General features: G+C 49.1%; 1 protein-coding gene across 3 annotated transcripts in view; it reads right to left on the bottom strand.

Moving 5' to 3' along the window:
- The window catches only part of DYNC1H1 (dynein cytoplasmic 1 heavy chain 1), a 49,302-nt gene that overhangs the window by 22,443 nt on the left and 5,209 nt on the right, over nt 1-21,650 (bottom strand). For all 3 annotated transcript variants that reach the window (XM_073577992.1, XM_073577994.1, XM_073577993.1), the window contains exons 6-37: nt 21,308-21,579; nt 20,732-20,959; nt 19,169-20,245; nt 18,912-19,091; nt 18,611-18,760; nt 18,389-18,535; nt 18,163-18,303; nt 11,436-11,723; nt 11,211-11,330; nt 10,869-11,108; nt 10,448-10,603; nt 10,213-10,326; nt 10,020-10,130; nt 9,728-9,937; nt 9,372-9,518; nt 8,978-9,144; nt 8,597-8,770; nt 8,198-8,363; nt 7,926-8,114; nt 6,793-6,990; nt 6,432-6,714; nt 6,243-6,343; nt 6,009-6,168; nt 5,692-5,932; nt 2,668-2,851; nt 2,366-2,578; nt 2,048-2,286; nt 1,792-1,948; nt 1,111-1,338; nt 619-849; nt 396-536; nt 80-313 (exon numbers count right to left, since the gene is read on the bottom strand). In XM_073577992.1, the coding sequence (XP_073434093.1) occupies nt 80-313; nt 396-536; nt 619-849; nt 1,111-1,338; nt 1,792-1,948; nt 2,048-2,286; nt 2,366-2,578; nt 2,668-2,851; nt 5,692-5,932; nt 6,009-6,168; nt 6,243-6,343; nt 6,432-6,714; nt 6,793-6,990; nt 7,926-8,114; nt 8,198-8,363; nt 8,597-8,770; nt 8,978-9,144; nt 9,372-9,518; nt 9,728-9,937; nt 10,020-10,130; nt 10,213-10,326; nt 10,448-10,603; nt 10,869-11,108; nt 11,211-11,330; nt 11,436-11,723; nt 18,163-18,303; nt 18,389-18,535; nt 18,611-18,760; nt 18,912-19,091; nt 19,169-20,245; nt 20,732-20,959; nt 21,308-21,579 (6,887 nt within the window). The remainder of the gene's footprint in view (nt 1-79; nt 314-395; nt 537-618; nt 850-1,110; nt 1,339-1,791; nt 1,949-2,047; nt 2,287-2,365; nt 2,579-2,667; nt 2,852-5,691; nt 5,933-6,008; nt 6,169-6,242; nt 6,344-6,431; nt 6,715-6,792; nt 6,991-7,925; nt 8,115-8,197; nt 8,364-8,596; nt 8,771-8,977; nt 9,145-9,371; nt 9,519-9,727; nt 9,938-10,019; nt 10,131-10,212; nt 10,327-10,447; nt 10,604-10,868; nt 11,109-11,210; nt 11,331-11,435; nt 11,724-18,162; nt 18,304-18,388; nt 18,536-18,610; nt 18,761-18,911; nt 19,092-19,168; nt 20,246-20,731; nt 20,960-21,307; nt 21,580-21,650) is intronic.

The raw sequence follows: 21,650 nt of genomic DNA, 5'->3' as shown, positions 1-21,650 counted from the left end.
ACCAAAGTGGTAAAGTAATTCAGAATTAAAAGGAAATTCCTTCAAAAACCCTTAAGAGCACAAAATATTTCAGCTTTACCTCCATGTCGGGCAGAGCCCTTAAAGCACTGAAGAGCGTCATGGTCTTTCCTGAACCAGGAGGACCGCACAGGACGAGAGGTTTGTGTTCGGCTAGCCACGTGTAGAGGAGGGCCTCGTGCCGCACCGTATCCAGCGTGGGCACAACCACATCCGGTGCCGCCACTTTGTGAGTTTCAACTTCGATCTGAGGAACTTTGGATTGCCAAGGAAGCCACTCACCACTGATAGACACCTGGAGATTGGCATTTAAAGGTTAAAATTTATGGCCATATAGAAAGAAGGATGATCAACCATGATTGGAAGCTGCCACCTACCTCATAGTCAATGATCGGGATGTTCGGGGTAGTCGGCAGCGGAATAGTGGTGATCCTCCTGATATACTCGCCAAGCTCTGCCCTCATTTTCAGACGGCCATCGCCAGAGAACGACCACAGTACGGCATAAATCAGATACCGCTGTGGAAAACACATACTGATATCAAAGGGGAATATCCGCTAAATCTAAGCTAAAAGTGAAAATTTTGCTTCAGCCTCTTACCTGTATGTAGCGTTCCAACTGGTCGATTGGCATGGGGAAGTCTGGGTGATTGGCGTTGTACTGGGCAATGTTACGACAGGCCTGGTGCAGCATTGAGAAGAGCGAGCCCAGGCATCGCAGGCGGGTCAGGTCCATGATGTGCTCCAGTTTGAAGGCATGCTCCAGGGCCTTGATCACCAGCCCGCTGGATGTGAAGTATGGCTGCAGAATAGTTGCTGCATCCCGCTGGATCTATGGGGGGGGGGGAAGCAGATGTTTCTGATAACTGATAAATGGGATGACATCGCAATATCTTATAAGGGTTGTTCAGCACCAGTCACTTCCACATTGCTGCTGATGAAGTTGGGCACCCATGTTATTAGTTAGGACAATTTGTGCACAAGTCATCGGGTATAAAAGCGAGAAGTTCTGGACAACCCCTTTAATGCTACAGGGAGGTACTTTAAACAAGTGGTGACCATCAAGCAGATGACGGCTGTGCCAAGCGTGTACCTGCAGCATGGGAGACGCAGACTCTTCTCCTTCATCTTCTTTGCCCTTTCTCATCCGCTGAGCTTCATCTTCTCCTTCATCCAGTGGGATACTGCGCATCCTGGCCAGGAAGTTGTTGAAGATCATGTCTGTGCTCAGAACATCCTCACTGAACCAGACCATGCCACATCGGGACACTGTGGCCAGCGTGGCATACTTCAGGTCCTGGACTTCGAACATGATGCGGACCTGCGGTGAGAGAAGTCAGCCCCGATTAGCTGCCTAGAGTATACGGATCTTAAATGGTTTCAGGTAAAGGGTGATCTTACGAGGCAGAAAGGCCAACAAACAAATCAACACCAAAATGAGCTCAGTGCACCTCAACTCTGCAATTGTGACACCATAGCACATCACGCTGGTAAGAAGTTTACCATGACGTCTGGTGGGAAGCTATTCTGTATTAGAAAAACATGTCTGCCTTCTTCCATACACAGCGCTGTCCCATCAGCAGCTCCTGTCCGGTATCGCAGATCAGCCCCATTAACGTTAAAGGAACAGAACTGCAGTATCAGACAAACCATGGACAGGTGAGGTTTTTGCAGTCATGTTTTTTTCTAATACTGGACAATTGCTAAGATTCTTAGGAGAAAATATGATATACATGACAAAGTAAGACATAATAGTACTGTCATTGGACATTACATTTGGGGGCAGGCTGAGACGCTCTCCGTTCGGAAGGGTGAGGAGTTTGTTATCATCCAAGACGGAGTTCAGGTTCTCAACCCATTCAGGATCCACATCACCATCGAAGATGATCCACTGGCGCTTCTGCAGCTCTCCACGGACGTTGTCGATGATCCTGCAGACAGAAGACATTTAAAGGAACAGGTTTTAGTTTGAGTGAGAAGCTACAGTCGCTGGTGCGAGCGACTTGTGTGGAGTTTCCAGGTAGACTCACTTCCTGAGGACATGGGTGAACAACCCGTCAGTCCATTCTCGAGTGTTTGGATCCAGGGTACCGTACAGATGGTCTTTGCTGATGGCTTTAGGATCAATGATGTGAGCGACTCCTTCCACTCCCTCCAGTCTCTCCAAAGCCTTCAGCAGCACTCTCCATGCCAGGGTCTTGCCACTGCCCGAGGGTCCAACCATCATCAGGCCGTGGTTGATTTGGGTGATCTGGTAAAGCTGAAGGACCTGATTAAAGATAGACATGGGTTACTAGGAACGTTCAGTCACACCCCAGATTTACCGAGCCTTTTATTAGACAACGTACTTTCTCCACCCACATTCCACCAACTTCTTCTCCGTCTCCGTATGTCAGGTACATCTCCTGACACACCTTCTTCAGCTCCTCTCGGAGTGCGGTCATTTCACCGCGGTGGTACTGAACTCCAGGGAACACATCGGACAACAGAGAGAAGAGCAGAGGGATGTCTTCTGCAACCAGCTTGGGCACCATGGTCTCACAGACACTTTGGATCAGGATCTGCCAAAGACAAGAGTGCGAGTCCAATACTACATAACTGAATAAGATCTGTGCCAACGTGCAGTTGTTGTGGGGAAAAAGGATCTCACTTCTTGCTCAGGCAGATTTTCTGCCACTTCTCCTTCGTCGGTAGCTTCTCCGCGTTCTTCCTTCTCTTTCTTGATCTTCTGAATGCGCTCTCTTTTCACATTGCCAGCACTCACCAAGACGCTTTTCAGAGCTCGAAGGCCAAAGTCATAGTGGCTCTGAGATGACAGCTGTTCATCACACAATCTGCAGGTGGAAAAAAGATAAATACCGATTGTAGTTTCCATAATTGTGTACTCCAGTCCCAATTTCCAGCAGCAAAAATGGCTGCATTACAATCAACAGAACCAAAATCATTGTCCCCTGTGCCGACACTTGAAGTGAAGGTTTTACTTTGAGGGCTTTGACTAATTCCAGGGTTACACAAACAATTAATGCTGTATAGCGAGGATATGAGATGTGGTTTAACCCCTTCATGGCATGGCGATTTTCCATTTCTCTCCTACCAAGAGCCATAACTTATTTTCTTTATAATTTCATTGGAGGACACAGGTAACCATGGGCTGTATGATTCTGTCGCTAGGAGGCCGACACTATGCAAGAAAGTAAAATAGCTCCTTCCCAGCAGTAAACACCCACCGACTGGCATAAAGCTCATTAGGAGGCTGCTCTTCCCATCAACTTCCTGGAAATCAGAGCAATTTACCTCTCCTTTTGCCACTGGCAGGATCATCTTGTGGGTCACCCAGTCTGCGTTCAGTCAGACAGCGCCACTGCTGTGGTGTATATAAATCACCAAGGCGGGACTTGCAGCAAGCTAGTCATGATGGAGGTAGAGAGAATCCTGCTTTGAGCAGAAGGTACCTGCAATATCAGTAGTCCACATCTCACGGGTGGACAATTGGGCAGTCAACTTTCTGAGTCGTCAGGCTCTCGCGCCGGGCAAGTGGTCTCAACACCGCCGTTTTCAACCAGATCTGTCAAAGATGGGGCAACACGGACGTTGACCTAATGGAGTCTCGAACCACAAGGTGCCTGGTTTCATAGCCAGGTCCTGCGACCCTCTAGTCATTCCGTGGTTCCAATTCCAGCTGCCCCATCTATTTCCTCCTCTCAAGCCATTTCAGAGTCGTAAAAAAAGATCAAGGCGGAGGAAATTCCGATAGCTCCGAATTGGCCCTGAAGGGCCTGCTTCTCCAGATTAGTAAACATGCTCACAGACGTCCCTTGGAGTCTCCCAGACTGCCCAGATCTTCTCTCGCAGGACTCCTTTCAAATCCACTCATGACATTCAGTTATCTCTCCTTTCATGGAAGGTTGCTTTTCTGGTAGCCATTATTTCCATCAGGAGAGCCTTTGAGCCAAGAGGCACTATTTTGCAGTTCCCAGTTTCTCGCTCTACATCAAGACAAGGTGGTCCTCAGACCAGTTCCTTCTTTTCTGCCCAAGGTTGTCTCATTATTCCACATTAATGAAGAGATTGTCCTTCTACAGTTCATCCCTTGGAAAAAGCTCTCTACAACTTGGATCTAGTCAGAGCTCTCCGGGTCTTTCAAGAACGGCTTCCTTTCGTCACTAACGGACTGTCATTCCTGAGGGTTGTCGTAAGGGGCTTCCAAATCTACAAATGGCCCGTTGGATTCCTCGGCAATACTGGAGGCATATAGCGTCCAGGACAGACCTCCCCCTCCAGGTGTAAAAGCTCATTCCACCCTGGCAGTGGGAGCCTCCTGGGCAGTTCGTCACAAGGCCTCTGCTTCTCAGATTTGTAATGCTGTGACCTGGTCATCTTTGCACACCTTCGCGAGGTTCTACAGGATACATACCCACGCCTCGTCCCATCTGGGAAGAAAGGTGCTGCAGGCAGCGGTCGCCCGCTTTCCGACAATCCTTTTCTAATTGCCCTGTTTACCACTCTTGGGACTGCTTTAGCACGTCCCATGGTTACCTGTGTCCGACCTGTGTCCCCCAATGAAAGCGATAAAGAAAGTGGGATTTTTGGTACTCACCTTAAAATCTTTCAAGGAGCCTTCAATGAGGCTACAAAGCATGCTCCCTGGTTTTGTGTCTATACTGGCTCTACGTGCCTTTTCTTGGCCTTGTGTATAGTTGCGTATTTTTGCTTCACCTACTGCTTTGACACTGACAAGTTTGTGAGTCGGTGGGTGTATACTGCTGAGGAGCTATTTTTCCATAGTGTCAGCGGCATATACCCATGTGTCCCCCAATGAAGGCTCCAAGAAAGATTTTACGACAAGTACCAAAAATCCCTCTTCTCAGTCTTTTTTTATTTTTTTTTTGCACTTTGAATTATACTATTCTACCACATGTTGTAATGGAAAAATGGGAAAAGTGCAATCTCACAATGGTTTTTGTGGGTTTTTTTTTTTCTTAACCAAGGTCACCATTTGGCAAAACTGACCTGCCATTATGATTCTCCAGGTCCGTATGAGTACACAGATCCCAAATATGAATTAATAGACTATCATTTTAATAGGTTAGGTCTGACATGTCAATGTAGCGATGCCAAGTGCGTATTTGTTTTACTTTCAATAGGGGGTAATTTGAACTCCCCCCCACCCCACATTTGTAAAAGCTACCCCCCACACACACTTTTTACTTCATTTGTAAGGGGATTTGAAGCGGAGATAGTCTGATCGCTTGTACTATACATAGCTGTGGACTAGCACTGCTATGTATAAGAAAATCATGATCTATGAATGCTTGCTGCAGGCCGACTTTCACATGAGTATCAGTATGACAGGCATGGGAGTATCCCAGCAGACCCCTGGCTTTCAAGACAGCCCATTGGCACCATGTGATCACGTTACAGGCACGCGAATAGGAACGTGTCAATGTGCGTATTAAATGCTGCTGTCAGAGATTGAGAGCAGCATTTAACAGGCTGACATCCACATGCAGAGCTCTGCTCCAAACGCAGCTCTTAAGGGCACGTGATGCGGGATCGGTGTGTGAGGTGGCATACCACAACATATGACTGTACGTCATATGTCATGAAGGGGTTAAGCAAAACTAAAGCCCAATACCCAAACCCGTCCACATATTGTAACTTCACGTTCACTTACTTGAAGAACGGCACAATTTTGTTGGCCAAGACTTCGGCGGTCCGGAAGCCTTGGGAGTACAACATGACCTGTGCAATGAGCTGGCGGTCAGGTTTGGTCATGGCTAAACTGCGGAAAAGTTTCTTCAAGTTGTCTGGCAGGTTGGATCTTCCGGCATAACCAGGGTTCATGGTAATGAAGATAGCCATTTCGGCGCTGACTTTTACTTGCTTGTTTAGCAGTTCACAGGTGATTGTGAGAGCTGGAAGACAATGCAACACATTATGTTGCTTGTGATCTTATTTTGCTCATAGAATTTAAGTTTTTCCATCACTTACTTCTGTCCCGGTTTGGGTTGGAGTGCTCCCTCAGAGCCTCCTGGATGCATTGCACCTGCTGAGAAACTGCAGACAACATGCGTTCCTCCAATCTGTTGAATTCGTCAAAACATCCCCAAGCTCCGACCTGGCACAAACCCACGAAGATGCGGCCCATAGCCTGAAAGCAAAAGGTGAAGTGGAAACCATCACGCAGCCATGGGATTGGAACTACAGCTTTACATCATTACTTACCTGGAAGTCAAACGTTTCATCACAATTGAAGACCAGCACAAATCGCCCGAGTTGGTGTCCAAGGGCTTTTACAGATTCAGTCTTTCCAGTACCCGCAGGACCTGTCACATACCACATGAACGATTAATAGTCACAGCCTATATACTGATACCAACTTCTAAAGGTCGATGTTACAAGGCATGTACTTACCAAATGGTGACCCTCCGAGTCTGGCCTCCAGAGCCTGGGTCATGGTCAGGTAGCAGCGGTCAGTCAGAGGGGTTTGCACAAGTTTATCCTGGACGCCCAGATATTCAAAACCGTAGTTGAATTTTGCATTTGCCATCTGGATGGAGAGCTGCTGCAGAACATCAGTCTGTTTGGGATCAAAGTAGAACCTCATCTGGCTCAACCACTCGAATGACTTGGCATTGTCAACCCCGATCTTTATGAGGGATCTTGTGACATCTCTCTGATGAACCAGTTCTGTGATCTGTGGATCAGTACATTCATTAGCCAAACATAGAAGACAAGTAGCCATCAGATCAAGATGGTAATAGCCGCTTCTTACCAAGTGCTCCAGTTTCCTCCTCCGAAGAGGTGGCTGCTCCATCAACACCGAATCAGCCAGGACATTCAGTGTGGCCTCCACATTGGCCTGCACGATCTGCATGGGGCTGGAGTCACGGCCACCATTTGACATGCTGGTGAGAGCAGACTCCACATTCTCAGACCAGGCGATCTGAGCAGAGAGGACCACAAGCTGAGCCTATAGGAAAGGAATCAAATTATGTCAAGTGCATTATGGTTTAACAAAGACAGGAGAGCCCAGAAGGGCTTCTATAATACATTGCATATTCTGCTTTTGAATAGTAGAGCGAAGCAACCACCACCCATACTGCAGGCTGTGCTTCTGAATAGTAGCACAGAGCAGCCACCTACCATAATGCAGGCCGCGCTTTTGCAAAGTAGCACAGAGCAGCCACCATCCATAGTGCGGGCTGTGCGTCTGAATAGTAGCACGTAGCAGCCATGATGCGATCCACACTGCGCTTAATAGTAGCACCCACAGCTTCTATATCTAGTATGACATACCGCATTGACATGAACACTTACAGCACTAGGTCACATACTGAATACCGGTGCTTTGACACAACAGGTTGCATTGTCTTCCTAGTTCACAGACATGAGCCATGACCTGCATGGCCCTCAGCCGGCCCCTGTTTCTATGTAGAGGCATAATTTGCTAAGAAATATAGTGTCCGTAAAGTCATGGTGCACTTTTGACCAGTCACAGGAAAGTATACACGATCCCCGGATCTGACGCCCTTAGACTTTTACTTTTGGAGTTATGTGAAGCAACATTTGTACATTGAACGTATCAACAGCATTAATCACTTAAAGAAAATCACAGACGTTATTCACTGTTACACCAGACGTCCTTACCCGTGTGGCAAGAATGTCACTATCGTTTGGATGTGTGCAAGGCATCAAATGGAGCCCACATCAAACCGCACTGAATAGGTATGACACTGGGAGAGGTTTTCTTTTATTTGGAGCAGATTTCACATTTCTATCTTTTTTGTTGCTTTCCAGCGACTGGTCAAAAGTGCACCATAACTTTACGGACACACTGTATTTTCAGAAAAATCATTGTGCAGACTCGTGTCTAAAGGAAACGAGAACTTGGTACTTGTCACTTACCTGGTACTTGTCAATCCAGCAGATGTAGGTAGCGGGATCGATTGCTGAGGACTTCCCAAAGATCTCAATTTCAGTCACCGACTCCGCCAACAACTTGGCCAGAGTGACCCTCATTTCTTTCTCCACAAGAGTCAGCCACTCATTGATTTTCGGATGCTCGATGATGGACACTGGGGTCTTGAAGATCACCTGTGATGCACATAATCCAGAGGATTACATGTTGCGGAGCAGATGCCGCTGTCTCCATTAGTGTACGTCCCTGAGGTCCTTACCTCCTCTCCTTCCCGTGAAGAGATTCCCAGCACAACAGAACTGTCTTCATTCAGAATGATGCTGGAAACGCCGGCAAACATTTTCTTGAAGTGTTTCTGTAGCTTGGCCACGTTTTTACTGTTGCCGATGATTTCCAGAAGATCCTCATCACCAACGAAGTAGAATCTAAAATTTGGGTTAAAGAGAAAAAAAAACAAAAACGACCAGCAGTTATTTACTGTCAGTGTCTCTTGTAGAAAAGAAGGCAAAAAAGATAACATGGCCGACTTTCCAGCAGAAAGAATAGGGGACTATGCAACTTGTATCTGAGGAAGGGGATTTCTGCGCTTAGACACAAGAGGATCACATTTATGGGATGTCATTTCTACAATAGGCTGATAAGTTAAAACAAGACTCACCGTGGAAATGAGGAACGCTCCCTTTCCAAATATTCTCCAAGAGCTTTCTGGATCTTGCCCAGTAGGTCAGCCAGTCTCTCCAGAGATCTCTGCACTCCTTGGATGTTCAGAACGTCCATGACCAGAGGAGACTTTGTGACCTTCTTCATCAGTGACACAAACTCTGTACTGATGCTGCAAGGACAGAGCATGATATTCAGAGACACTTGGAGGCTTGTTCACACAGTCAGGATTTAGGTACCAAAATATCTGAAACCCATTTAACTAATTTTACATCTTAGGCAAGTAAATATAGTCATTTTTACAAGATCTTCTTTTAAAATAATGTCAGATCCCATGTATGTGAACACATCCAAATATGAGGGGGATGGTGGCAGATACCTCTGGAATCGCTGCGTCTCAACAGGAAGCAGATGTTTGATGTCCGCGCTGCCGGTAAAGATCCCCTCTAAGTAAACCCAGCGCCTCTGTACATCGATCCACACATCAAAAAGGGACATGATCCTGTTGAGTTTATCTTCCCAGCTTAAGGCGTCTTCTTCAAATACCTAATAAGGAGCAAAGCATAATGTCTAAATGCGAGAGCAGGCCCATGGAGTTGTCAAAAGGCTGTGTCATAACTGTATGGCCGGGCTGGTGTGGTTATGTGTCATGTAACTATGACCGGGCTGGTGTGGCTACATGTCCTTGTAAATGTACGGCCAAGCTGGTGTGTCAGAACTGTGGCCACAGTACATAAGTCTTATAAAGAAGCTGCCCTCGTGTAGGACATTACCTTGTAGTAAGGGGAAAGCTTCATGGCAGAGACGCTGTTGATGTGCTCCTTGACTTTATTGAACAGGTCATCCCAGCCGCGGATCAGACGACATTTGTTTTGGTAGTTGACCAGATCCAGTTCGTAGGCATTCCACACTTCTCGGATCTGGGGACAGATGGAAACAGACAGATTACTGATTAGTTTACCCACCATCTTTCCTGCACTGGCAAAGTAGTACAATTCCATGCTATCTGCTGTGGGGCGCACAGTATAACCACACGACTACATGTCTGTGCAGACATCAGAGAAAGAATATGTAGTAGTGTTGGTCTTCACCTGCGACCGTGTACATTAGTCACCACCAGCCTTCTTACCTGCTTCAAGAATTCTTCCAGCGCCATTTCTCCTTGTGCGACCAGTAGAACATCCTTGACAATCGCCTCGTTCCTCTGCAGGTCGACATCCCAGATTTGGCCCAGGGTAAGCTCTGACACCACCCAGTTGACATGCAGTCTCCTCATTAGCTGCTTCCAGTGCCGATCTTTCAGGGCTTCCGACTTCAGCTCGATGACCAGCATGTTCACCTGTGGGATGGCAGCGCATGGCACCTTGGTACATGAGACATCTATAGAAAAACTACATTTAGCAACAAAGACAACATTTCACCTTCATGTAACCCTTCAGGAGTCTCTGAACATATTCATAGGACGCATACTGCCGTAAGCGGGCGGGGAAATTCTTCAGCTGGTTCAGGAGCCCGTCCAAGCTTTGCCGAAGCTGTAAAGAGGGCAGAAATTTATGTAACCTAGCCCTTGTCTTTATAGGGATGTTCCTACCAAGGGAGGTGGGGAATACATACCTTGCGTGGTTGGACAGACACCCACGGCTGCTCCTTCATTTGGTCAATCTGTTCCCAAACTTTGGAGAGTTCGGACCAGACTCCTTTGAGATCTTGCAATTCTTCCAAGGCGACCTAGATGTCAGAAAAGTATTTGATGCCATGTCATCACCAGATCACAGTTTAGAACTTAACTTGCATATTAAAAAAAAAAAAAAAAAAAAAAAAAAAAAAAAAAAAAAAAGAAGAAAGTCACCTGAACGCGGTCTTCACTGCCGCTCAGCAACCCGGTGTCCGTCAGCTCTAAAGCCTCTTTGGCTTTGGCACATTTTTCACGGTCATCTTTCAGTCTGCCAAACTTTCCTTCATATATAGTGAGGGACTGAAGGGCCTCCTCTGGTCGTAGGCTTCCCTAAGGGGTTAAACAAAAAGATAGAAGGTCCATGAAGAAACAGGCGGTGCAGTGACATGCAAGAATCGCCCTTAATGCTTAGAAGTGAGTAATTTCTATAGTACTACACCACTTTTACAGAAATGCAAACGTGGAGGCTGCACACACGGCACGGAGTGCCTAATATTCTGCATCATGTATGACACCGTAACGTACGTTACAGGACACCGCAATTCCCTTCTGTCTGCTTCATAACTAGAGCAAACACCATAGATCATGATCTTACAGTCACAGGCTTGGTCTTCTCCCAGTCAGTCAGCAGATCGATGGTGCGGCTCTCCACAGCCCGGTCCTCCTGGACGATCTTCATCTGCAGATTTGCCACTTGCTGCTGTATGGCAGAGTCTTTGCGTCTCATGATGTCGTTAAACGCACCCCATTCACCCTCGATGTTGTCAATGTAAAGCCAGGAAGAGGGGAACTGGAAGCGCTGTTTCTCCAGCAAGCGCTGTCCGTTCCTATAGAGCTAGAGGAGAAAGTGGCACGGTTAACTCTCTGCAAAGCGCAAGAAAGGAACGAAAGAAGATAGGGGGAAAAAAAGGACAATGACAAAGTAGATGAGACTCACATCAACTTGTTTCTCAAACTGCTTGATCTTCCTCTTCAGAGACTGCACATAAGTGATGAAGGTCACAGCATCAGATGTGCTCGCTGTGTCCACCGAATGCTGCTCCAGTTCTTGGCGAGACTGAGGAACAAGGGAAAGTTACGTTAGGAGTAAAGGAGTACTCCAAGCCTTGCACCAATTTTTCAGGATCAGTCAGACATCACAACATGTTATGAACGGCTATACCTTGGAAATCTGAGAATGGAATTCAGTCATGTTCTGACCGAGCATCTGCCCGAATTTGCTGAGCACCTCTTTGTGCCAAGAGTCATATTTCAGGTTCACTTTGGATTGCACTTTCCCGTAGTCAATGATAACCGGACCGAACTCCTTCCTGGTCTCGGCGTTGTCAAACGTCCCTCTGGCCTTTCGGATCTGAACCAGCAGGGCCTGCCATTTGTTGAGATCTTCTTCCAGGCGATTGTAGATGTTCTCCGCCTGCATGTCCCACAAGCACTGGTACTGCAGCCACACCTGCGACAGAAGGACAGAGAGAGGGAGGTAACCGTCATTTATGTAGTATATTTATTTAAAAAAAAAAAAAAGATGGATTTTTGGTTCTTACCGTAAAATCTCTTTCTTGGAGCCTTCATTGGGGGACACAGAATACCATGGGTGTATGCTGCTGCTGCTAGGAGGCTGACACTATGCAAAAACAAGAAAATTAGCTCCTCCCCGGCAGTATACACCCACCGACAGGCACCAAGCACCTCAGTTGGTGAAAAAGCAGTAGGAGAAGCAACGAGAAAAACTCGAACCATATGTACCAACCCAACAAGGGACTCTAAGACCCAACACGGTACAACTTAAACAGGGAGGGTGCCGTGTCCCCCAATGAAGGCTCCAAGAAAGATTTTACGGTAAGAACCAAAAATCCATCTTTCTTTATCGCCTTATTGGGGGACACAATACCATGGGACGTCCCAAAGCAGTCCCAAGGGTGGGAACAGCAATAAGGAACGAAAGTAACCGAAAGGCTTAGGTCGGCCGGTGAGCCACCGCCGCCTGCAGAACCTTCCTACCAACCACAGCATCAGACGAGGCCTGGGTATGAACCCTGTAGAACCTCGTGAAGGTGTGCAAAGATGACCAGGTTGCAGCCTTGCAAATTTGCATGGCCGAGGCCTGGTGACGAGCAGCCCACGAAGCCGCCACAGCCCGGGTGGAATGAGCACTTACTCCCGGAGGGGGCCGCTTTTCCTGAAGACGATACGCTTCCAGAATGGTAGAACGAATTCAGCGAGCGATCGTGGATTTGGAAGCCGGAAGGCCCTTCTGGCGACCTTCAGAGATGATCAGCAAGGAATCGGACAGACGAAAGGAAGAAGTCCTGGCGAGAGACACGCAGGGCTCTAACTACGTCCAGTTTGTGGAGAGACTTCTCAAGAGGATGAGATGGAGCCGGACAAAAAGAAGGAAGGACGATATCCTCATTGATATGGAAAGCGGAAACCACCTTTGGAAGAAAAGAAGGAACGGGCCTGAGGACGGCTTTGTCCTGATGGAGAATGAGGTAAGGGGAACGACATGACAAGGCCGCCAATTCAGAAACTCTTCTGATGGATGAAATGGCGATCAAAAAGGTGACCTTCCAAGAGAGAAGGGACAAAGGAATGTCCTGGAGAGGCTCGAATGGCGCCTTCTGGAGAGCGCTAAGGACGAGGTTGAGATCCCACGGGTCTATTGGCGAATGATGAGGAGGAGCCACGTGGGAAACCCCTTGCAGAAAGGTTTTGACCTGTGGTAGAGAAGCTAGCTCTCTTTGGAAGAGGATAGAGAGAGCGGAAACCTGGCCCTTGAGCGTACTGAGGGACAGACCCGCGTCTAACCCAGACTGAAGAAACCCCAGGATAGATGGGATAGAAAAAGACATTGGGAAGACTCATCATCGCACCAACGGAAAAAAGCCTTCCAGTACCTATAGTAAATGCGGGAAGAGGCTGGTTTCCTGGCTCTGATCATAGTTTGAATAACCTGACTGGACAGACCTGATTCCTTCAGAATTGCGGTCTCAACGGCCATGCCGTCAAACTCAGAGACTGAGAATTCTCGTGGTAAAGGGGGCCTTGTGAGAGAAGGTCTGGACGGTCTGGAAGCCTCCAGGGAACGTCCGCGAGCATGTTGACCAGTTCCGCGTACCAAGGCCGTCTTGGCCAATCTGGAGCGACTAGAATCACTGGTACGCCTTCCGATTTTATCTTTTTGACCACTCGAGGGATCAATGCCAGAGGCGGGAACAGAAACGGAAGTTGAAACTGGGACCACGGAGTCACCAGTGCATCGCATGCGACGGCTAGAGGGTCCCTGGACCTGGCTACGAACTGCGGCACCTTGTGGTTCATCCGAGATGCCATGAGATCGACATCCGGGGTGCCCCAACGGTCGCATATCTGAGAGAAAACCGCGGGGTGCAGGGACCATTCGCCGGATGCTAGGCCCTGGCGACTCAAAGTCGGCTGCCCAATTTTCCACCCCTGGAATATGGACGGCGGAGATTGTCGGAACGTAACGTTCTGCCCAGCGTAATATCTTGGCCACTTCTGACATTACTTGTTTGCTGCGCGTGCCCCCCTGATGGTTTATGTACGCCACGGCCGTGGCGTTGTCCGACTGAATACGGACCGGCTTGCCGGAGAGGAGGGGCTGCCAATGAAGGGCCAGGAAAATTGCTCTGATCTCCAAAAGATTGATTGGGAGGAGAGACTCCTGTGGCTTCCAGCGGCCTTGGGCCGCTTTCTGATGGAACACGGCTCCCCATCCTAGAAGGCTCGCATCGGTGGTGATGACTGGCCACTGAGGAGGAAGGAAGGACCTCCCTTGGAGAACTGACGCTGGCCGTAGCCACCAAGTGAGAGACTGCCTCACTCTGAGAGGAAGCCGAATAGGACGGTCCAAGGACATCGTGGTCTTGTCCCAGGCTGAAAGCAGAGACAGCTGGAGGGGGCGAAGATGAAACTGCGCAAAGGGTACTGCTTCCATGGAGGCCACCATCTTCCCCAGGACCTTCATGCAGAACCGAATGGGAATGGGAGCAGGCCTCTTGAGAGTTCTGATGCCCTTGGACAGAGTTGTAAATTTTTCCTTTGGAAGAAAAACACGGGCTAGCCTCGTGTCGAATTCCATACCCAGAAAGGTCAGACGCTGGGTGGGGATCAGAATGGACTTCTCCTTGTTGACCAGCCAACCTAGGCGGCTGAGAGTGTCCAGGGTTATCTGAAGGCTCCGGAGACAGTCCTGGCGAGACGAACCCTTGATCAAAAGATCGTCCAGATAAAGGATGATGAGGATCCCTCTGGAGCGAAGGATGGCCATGACTGTCGCCATCACCTTCGTGAAAACACGGGGCGCTGAAGCTAGGCCGAAAGGAAGAGCTGTGAACTGAAAGTGGTCTCCCTGAAACGCAAATCGAAGATACTTCTGATGTTGCACACAAATTGGAATGTGCAGATAGGCATCCCGAATGTCCACCGAGCAGAGAAATTCCCCGGGCTCCATGGAAGCAATCACCGACCGAAGAGACTCCATCCTGAAATGAAGAATCTTCACGTGGCGATTGAGCAATTTGAGGTCCAGAATAGGACGAAGAGAGCCGTCTTTCTTCGGCACTACAAAGAGATTGGAGTAGAACCTGGAAAACCGTTCGTCTGAGGGAACGGGAACAATGACTCCGGCAGAAAGAAGGGAGGAAATGGCCTGCAAAAAAACCGGAATCTGGGCCCGCTGTCGCGGAGGCCGAGACCGGAAAAACCGTCTGTTCGGGAGTGAAGCAAATTCGAACTTGTATCCGGATGCGACGAGTTCTCTGACCCAAGCGTCGTCGACAACGGACAGCCAAGCATCCGCGAAAAAGGAAAGTCTGCCTCCCACCCTGGAAGAAATTCCAGGTGGGGGTGACCCGTCACTTAGACGTAAATCTGCCGGAATTGACTCCTGCAGATCTGGAATATTGTCCTCTAGATCTCCAGCGAGGAGCGGGTTTGTAGGAAGGTTTCCTCTGATCCCGCTCCCTGGTGGCGGGTGGCCGATCCTGTTGAGTGGCTCTCTCCGTGGCAGAGAAGGGACGAAAGGGCCTGAATGGTCGAAAACCCCTTCTGTTGAAAGGACGTTTTGGTCGAGATTGGGGAAGCGAAGTACTTTTACCTCCAGTGGCATCGGAAATTATCTGATCCAGCTTTGCTCCAAAGAGCCTAGAGCCATGGAATGGCAGATTGGTAAGCGACTTTTTCGAAGTAGTGTCCGCATTCCATGACTTTAGCCAAAGGACTCGGCGTACAGCTACTATGTTGCTGTTAGCCCTTGCTACGCAGCCGGCCGCGTCCAAGGAGGCGTCCAAAAAAGGTATTTTCCCGCCTGGTTAATCTGCTCTGCAAGATCTGCCAGCTCGTCTTGAGGAGCTGACGCTAAGATGCCTCTGCGAAGAATTTTTGCCCAAGCGGAAATGACCTTCGCCACCCAGGCGGATGCGAAAATAGGGCAGAGGGAGGCGCCAGATGCCTCAAAGATAGACTTAGCCAGAGATTCAATCTGCCTGTCAGTAGGATCTTTGAGCGATGCCCCGTCTGGCAGAGAGAGCACCGTTTTTGAGGCTATCCGGGAAACTGGAGGATCTACCTCGGAAACCTTGGACCACTTTGAGAGCAGTTCTGCCTCAAAGGGGTACAGAACGTCCAAGTACTTGCGGCCTGAGAAACGTTGCTCAGGGCGCTCCCAGTGTTTGGATAAGGTAGTATCGAAATCGTTGTGATTGGGAAAGGTTCGAGACGGAGGTCTGGCTCGTTTTAAGGAGAACCGAGCTTTCCTGAGGTGGAGCCTCATCCTGTTTAAGTTTTAGTGTTTGGAAGATAGCTGCAATAAGACTATCGACCATGTCCCGCGTTTTAGAAACGCTGTTCCCCTCTGAGCTAGCTTCCGAATGAGAATCATCGCCTGACTGAAGCTGTCATCCGAGGAAGGAGAAGGAGGCCTGGGAGCGGAAGGGCCCTGCGAGCTCGAAGACGAAGTGGACAGAGCCCGCTTCCTAGAAGTCCTTCCCTGTCTGTCTCTCTGAAGGTCGCGGTCAGGTGCGGACGACTCACCCCGAGAGGCGGTCGGGGCAGAGGTGGCTGAGGATAGCTGAGGTAATCGTTCTAAGACCTGGACCAGCGACTGTGATACAATGTCACAGTCTGTTTCTGACTTGACAAAAGTAACGGCCCACTCCGGGGGGAGAGAGGAGGGAAGAGCGCCCTCCGCCCGGGACTCTGTGCGTTCCTGAGATGCTGACATATTGGAAGGACTGCAGGGGGGGGCAGAATGGGGACGACTGACCCGATGCCCACTTCTTTTAACAGCGCGCACAGGCGTAATAGGTAGCGGTGGGCCTGAAGCAGAGATCCCCTGAAGGGTTGGGCATAAGTAAACTGCACTGAATGGCCGCAGAAATTAGGGAATAACTGCCGAGGAGAGCTAATCCTTGCCTCAGAGCCGAGCCTACTGAGATTCTGTGCGAGCAGCAGAAGAAAAGCCGAAGTGTCCCCCAAGCAGCGCAGGAAGGAGTGATTCAGGCATCAGGAAATCCTTGTGCTGGGAGATGGGGGCGGAGCTTAGCGGCCGCACTGTGACTGGTTAATAGCGACGGAGAGGGCATGGCAGAAGAGGGGGGCTGGCATCCAAGAGAGAAAGAAGCCCTGTGATGGGCTAGAAAGGGCACGCTGAAAAGAGCGCGCTCAGGAAGGGAGGAGGGAGAGCAGAGGAGTTCCCCGCGCTGAGGGGAAAGTGAAAGTGCCTCCCTCCCTGACGGCGCCGCAGCCCCATGCCCGACATACCGCGCTAATGGATGCAATCTGACCAGGTCCTGCTGCTTGTGACGCTGCGGTGAGTGAGGAGATCCCCATAGACTCCCTGACTAGAGCAGGGAAAGTGTAAGAACGCAAGCGGCTGAGCGCTCGGCAGGCAGAAAAGGGCGGGAGATTCAAATCTGTGGACCTGAAACCAACAAGGTCCCTTCTTCTCCCATGTCACTGAAGCTTATGCGGGGCCGGAGGGAACGTACAGGCACTTACCTGACGTCCCTGAAGAGGATGAACACAGGGGCCCACGGGGAAACGGCAGGCCGCTGGGAGGGGAAGGAGTCCTCTGTACCCGCATCCTGCAGAAGACTGCTTTCTTGGAACACCTACAATCGCCGTCTTCCTCTCAGCCCTGTCCCGAGAAAGGGGTGAGGAGGGGGATTCGGCAAGGACCAGCCACCTGTCCGCAACCCTTATCACCAGAAGGTGATAGGGAAAAGTCCTGCCTGCGGTACTGAGAGTTGCGATGTGGGTGACACCACACTGCTCGCTCAGCCGCATGATATAGGAAATCAGGGTGATAACTTATACCCTGTTTCCCAATGGAAAAAACCTAAAAGACAAAAGAGGGAGAAAATTAAAAAGTTCAAACTAAACCTGAAAGGAAAATTGGATTAAAACTGCGGATCTGGGGAGATCCCGGTCCGCCTCCTACAGACACTAAGCACAAACTGAGGTGCTTGGTGCCTGTCGGTGGGTGTATACTGCCGAGGAGGAGCTAGTTTTCTTGTTTTTGCATAGTGTCAGCCTCCTAGCAGCAGCAGCATACACCCATGGTATTCTGTGTCCCCCAATAAGGCGATAAAGAAAAAAAAAATAATAAGTTGCAAGATAAATTTGCAATGTCCAAGAATTTGACTGCTGGAATATTACAAACCATAGATAGGTCATATACATGTGAGGGCCCTGTGCACATTAATATCCAGTATGGAGGCTTGAAGAGAGTTCTGACTCTCCAGTGCCAGATAATCAGGTTGCTTCCCCTACAATCTGGCATGGTCCATTTTTAGTGTGTGCAGGACTAATAAGTCGCAGATTAATATAATGTCACAAGATGCCCAATATAACCCATGGCCTTCTCTCACCTTGACATACTGCTCCACCTCCGTGACAATGTCCATAATTGCAGCGTACGCTTCATCTAAAACAGCAGGTCCGTCCGGCAATCGGGTCAACGCATTGCGATAATATTTCTCCTCTTCCATCAGCTCGTAGTGGATGCCCACCTATAACATAGCAAAGAGGCGGCTCGTTACATCTAAGACAGCGAGGAAGGCGGGGGTGGGGGAATATCTGTGGACAGGAATGTACCTGGTATCTCTGACTCTGGATTCGTGGCAGGGCCAGGACAACCATTTTCCAGGAGAAAAGCTCTTGAAATAGTTTGTATCTGCAGTCCTCAATGGGAGGATTCAGGTAAATGACCTGATTGGTGATGCGCAGCTCGTGGACCACATTCTGCAAGGAGAAAGTAAAAGCTTCATGTGGAAAATCTGAGCAACCAAGATTATAGGAAGAACGGCCATCACGTACCTTGATCTTGGGTTCACCGCCTGGTTTGTGGCTGACCTGGGGGGCATCAGTGTCCATGTCAACTTCTGCTTTGTCATCAACCTGACCCATCAGGACCTGGGTCCACGTCTTCAAACCTGCTTGTACACGCACTCCTAAGATCCTTTCAATCTACAAGGTGAAGGAAGAAGCATTAAATGCAAGAGCTCACGCCTAACATGTCAATATAAAAACTATACTGCATTAACTACAAAAAACAAAACGGAACCACATCATCCCACAGGAGGTCTGCGAGACTGCGGAGTACATCAATGACCAATACCTCCATATCAAGTTTGTTGACCCAGATGGGAAGGTTGGAATAAGAATGGAGATTCAAGTCATCCACAGCCTTCTGGACTCTGTTTAGGATCTCCGAGAATGTTTTGTGCTCATACATGCAGGTCTCCAGAGATCGGACTTCCAAGTCAATTTTCTCTTCGATAATGAGGAGGTCATCCACCTGAGAGAAGACGACTTATTACAAAAAATGAAAGAACACATGACTAGCTGACACGGTACGCCGCTCCCGGCCCCTACCTTTTCTTGGAAGTTGAAGACAGTCTCTGCCAACCGCTGCACATAAGGATCGAGCTTGTAGGACTCCCACACCAATGCAATGCCCTCAGCGATCAGAGCCTGGACTTCCTTCTTAAGACCTGCAACCAGCAAGCTAATACTGTTGCGTTCTTCCACCTTCTCACATGTTCGCTCATACGTACGAACGCTTTCAATGAGTGAGATGGCGAACGGATACAGCTGGTTCGCCTGATGGGCCTTGTTGACGATGGCCAATGGGACACGAAAGCCAAGCCACTTCAGATTGCGGACCTCTTTGGATAAGGTTATGATTTCCGGCAGGAAGTTAACCTTCAGCTTCAGAACATTACCAGTCCTTCCCCTGGCACGGGTGCTTTCGATGGCAAAGATGCGCCCTGCCACCCCGAGGTTGCGCTGTTGAACTTTCCTCGCCCAGTCGTCAAAAATCTCTTGGGTATTGAGCTTCATGCGAAAGCTGTCTCCATCTTGCTTCAGCTTCTGTCCTTCCACATGGTTTTCCCACCCTTTGCCGAGGACATCTTCCACCCGTTTCATGTAAGCGGTCAGCTGACGGTCAATCTGTTTGGCCCAGATTATGGAGCCGGACACCGGTGGAAGGTCCCGGGCGTGACTCATCTTGCAGGCTTGACTTTGAGGATACTGAACTTTGAACTTGTCATGAAGGGACTCGATGTCATCTTTTACCCGCTGGATGAGCTGAGTCTGATACTCCCGGATGGCTCCTCTGATGTGAGGTCGGACAAACAGGGCGTTGAATCGGGAAAAGATCCTGAACATCTCATTGGCATTCTTTGCTGTGCCGAGTTGATCCCGTAGACGAGCGGTGATCCTTGTCTCCACCCGGTCGATTCTTTCATCGTATCGCTTCAGTGCAGCCTCCCAGGCCTCAGTGCCTTCCTTAGAAACATCCAAACCATCCACTTCCTTCACGTTTTCATAAGCAAGATTTACTTCCTCGATGGCGTTGGCATCTGCGGCATCAAAGAGGACCTCTGCCACCTTCATGTCCTGAGGCTCTGGGACGTCCCCCTGGTTCTGCTGCGCAACAGCGGTCACCTAAAACCGGAGACATTAGGGCGTTAGTAGCCCAGGTACATGCAGACGGGGCAAACTTGACACGCGTGGCCAAATGGTCAGTCCCACTAATTACAGTCAACCACTGACGCCAAGAAGGCTGCGGTGATGCACATGCTCAGTCATCGCTCTAACCACCATTTCCGTCAATTCCGTAGACGTGAATGGAGCGGTGGTCCAGCATGTGCATTAGCACGCCAGTCACACAGGGAAATGTAAGACTCTTGGTATCTTGGAATTTGCATGGGTCCCAATGATCAGGTATCCACAGGATAGGTGGTAACTTGCTGATTGGTAAGGGGTCACTGATGTGGTGCCACACTAGATTGGGATGTTGGCTGCACAGGTATGATCGATTAGATCCCCACCGCCGTTCTTAGGATCACAGGGGTCCCAGTAGTCGGTCCCTTACAGGTCAGCTCATTATCACCTATTCTACATGATCAGAGCTGGCAGGTAAGGTCATACCTGTGGTCTCAGCACCCGGACAATGACTGCCCTCAGCTGCTCGTGTTGGCGCCTGAACTTCCGCATCTGGTCCAGCCGGGACTGCAGCTTCCTGTGAGCCGGATTTATCCTCCAAACCATTTTTAAGTTCTCCTCGCGTTTCCGTTTTACAATGTCTCTCAGAAGAACCTGAAGTTTCTCATACTCGTCGTCCCAAGTTTGGAAAACTTCAAAACAGGTGACCATGACCTGAGGAAAAAAGGCAATTAAGTGTGTACATTGGAAAAGGGAGTCTAAAAATTCTGCAATAGAAAATAAACATAGGTGCCCTAATTCAGAGAAACAGCGCCCCTCTCGTCTATAGGCCGTGCCTGGTATTGCAGCTCAGGCCCATGAAGCTTGAATACTAAAAGCAGCTGATGGACAAGAAAGTCGCAATTTAAAAATAGAACCATGTTTTTTGGTCTCATGCAGCCATTTACTGACATCCCACCTGATAGCCTATTGAAGGAAACAGTCATTGATGAAAATAGCTGAGACCAGCGAACAATAGAGAACCATCCCTTACTCGAAATAACATATAAAAAGGTGTTGTACCTTCTCAAACTCTTCGTAGGCCACGTGCATGAGCTTTCTCGTGCCCAGAACTTTCAGAAGCTGAGAACTGAGGTCCCGGGATATGGCCTCCACCAGCCTCAGCGCCCTCAGAATTGGGTATTTCGTGTTCCTGATTTTTCGGAGGTGAGTGAAAATGGCAACTAGAGCCTGGCGGATTTTGTCCAGCTCTGTGGCGGACAGCAGGTCGTTCAAAGGAAAGTCCTTCATGAGAGGGTTGTAGTCGTTCACAGTTTCCAAGGCTTGTTTCAGGCCTGATGGGAATAAAAAGGGTTAGTTGCTTTAAAAAGGAAATTGTCCTTCATTCAGGGGCCAGAGAGGAGCG

The sequence above is a fragment of the Dendrobates tinctorius genome, unplaced genomic scaffold (genome assembly GCF_039654945.1).
Source record: "Dendrobates tinctorius isolate UK_male_01 unplaced genomic scaffold, ASM3965494v1 ptg000058l, whole genome shotgun sequence".
Lineage (NCBI taxonomy): Eukaryota > Metazoa > Chordata > Amphibia > Anura > Dendrobatidae > Dendrobates > Dendrobates tinctorius.
This window is presented reverse-complemented; position numbering and strand designations above follow the sequence as displayed.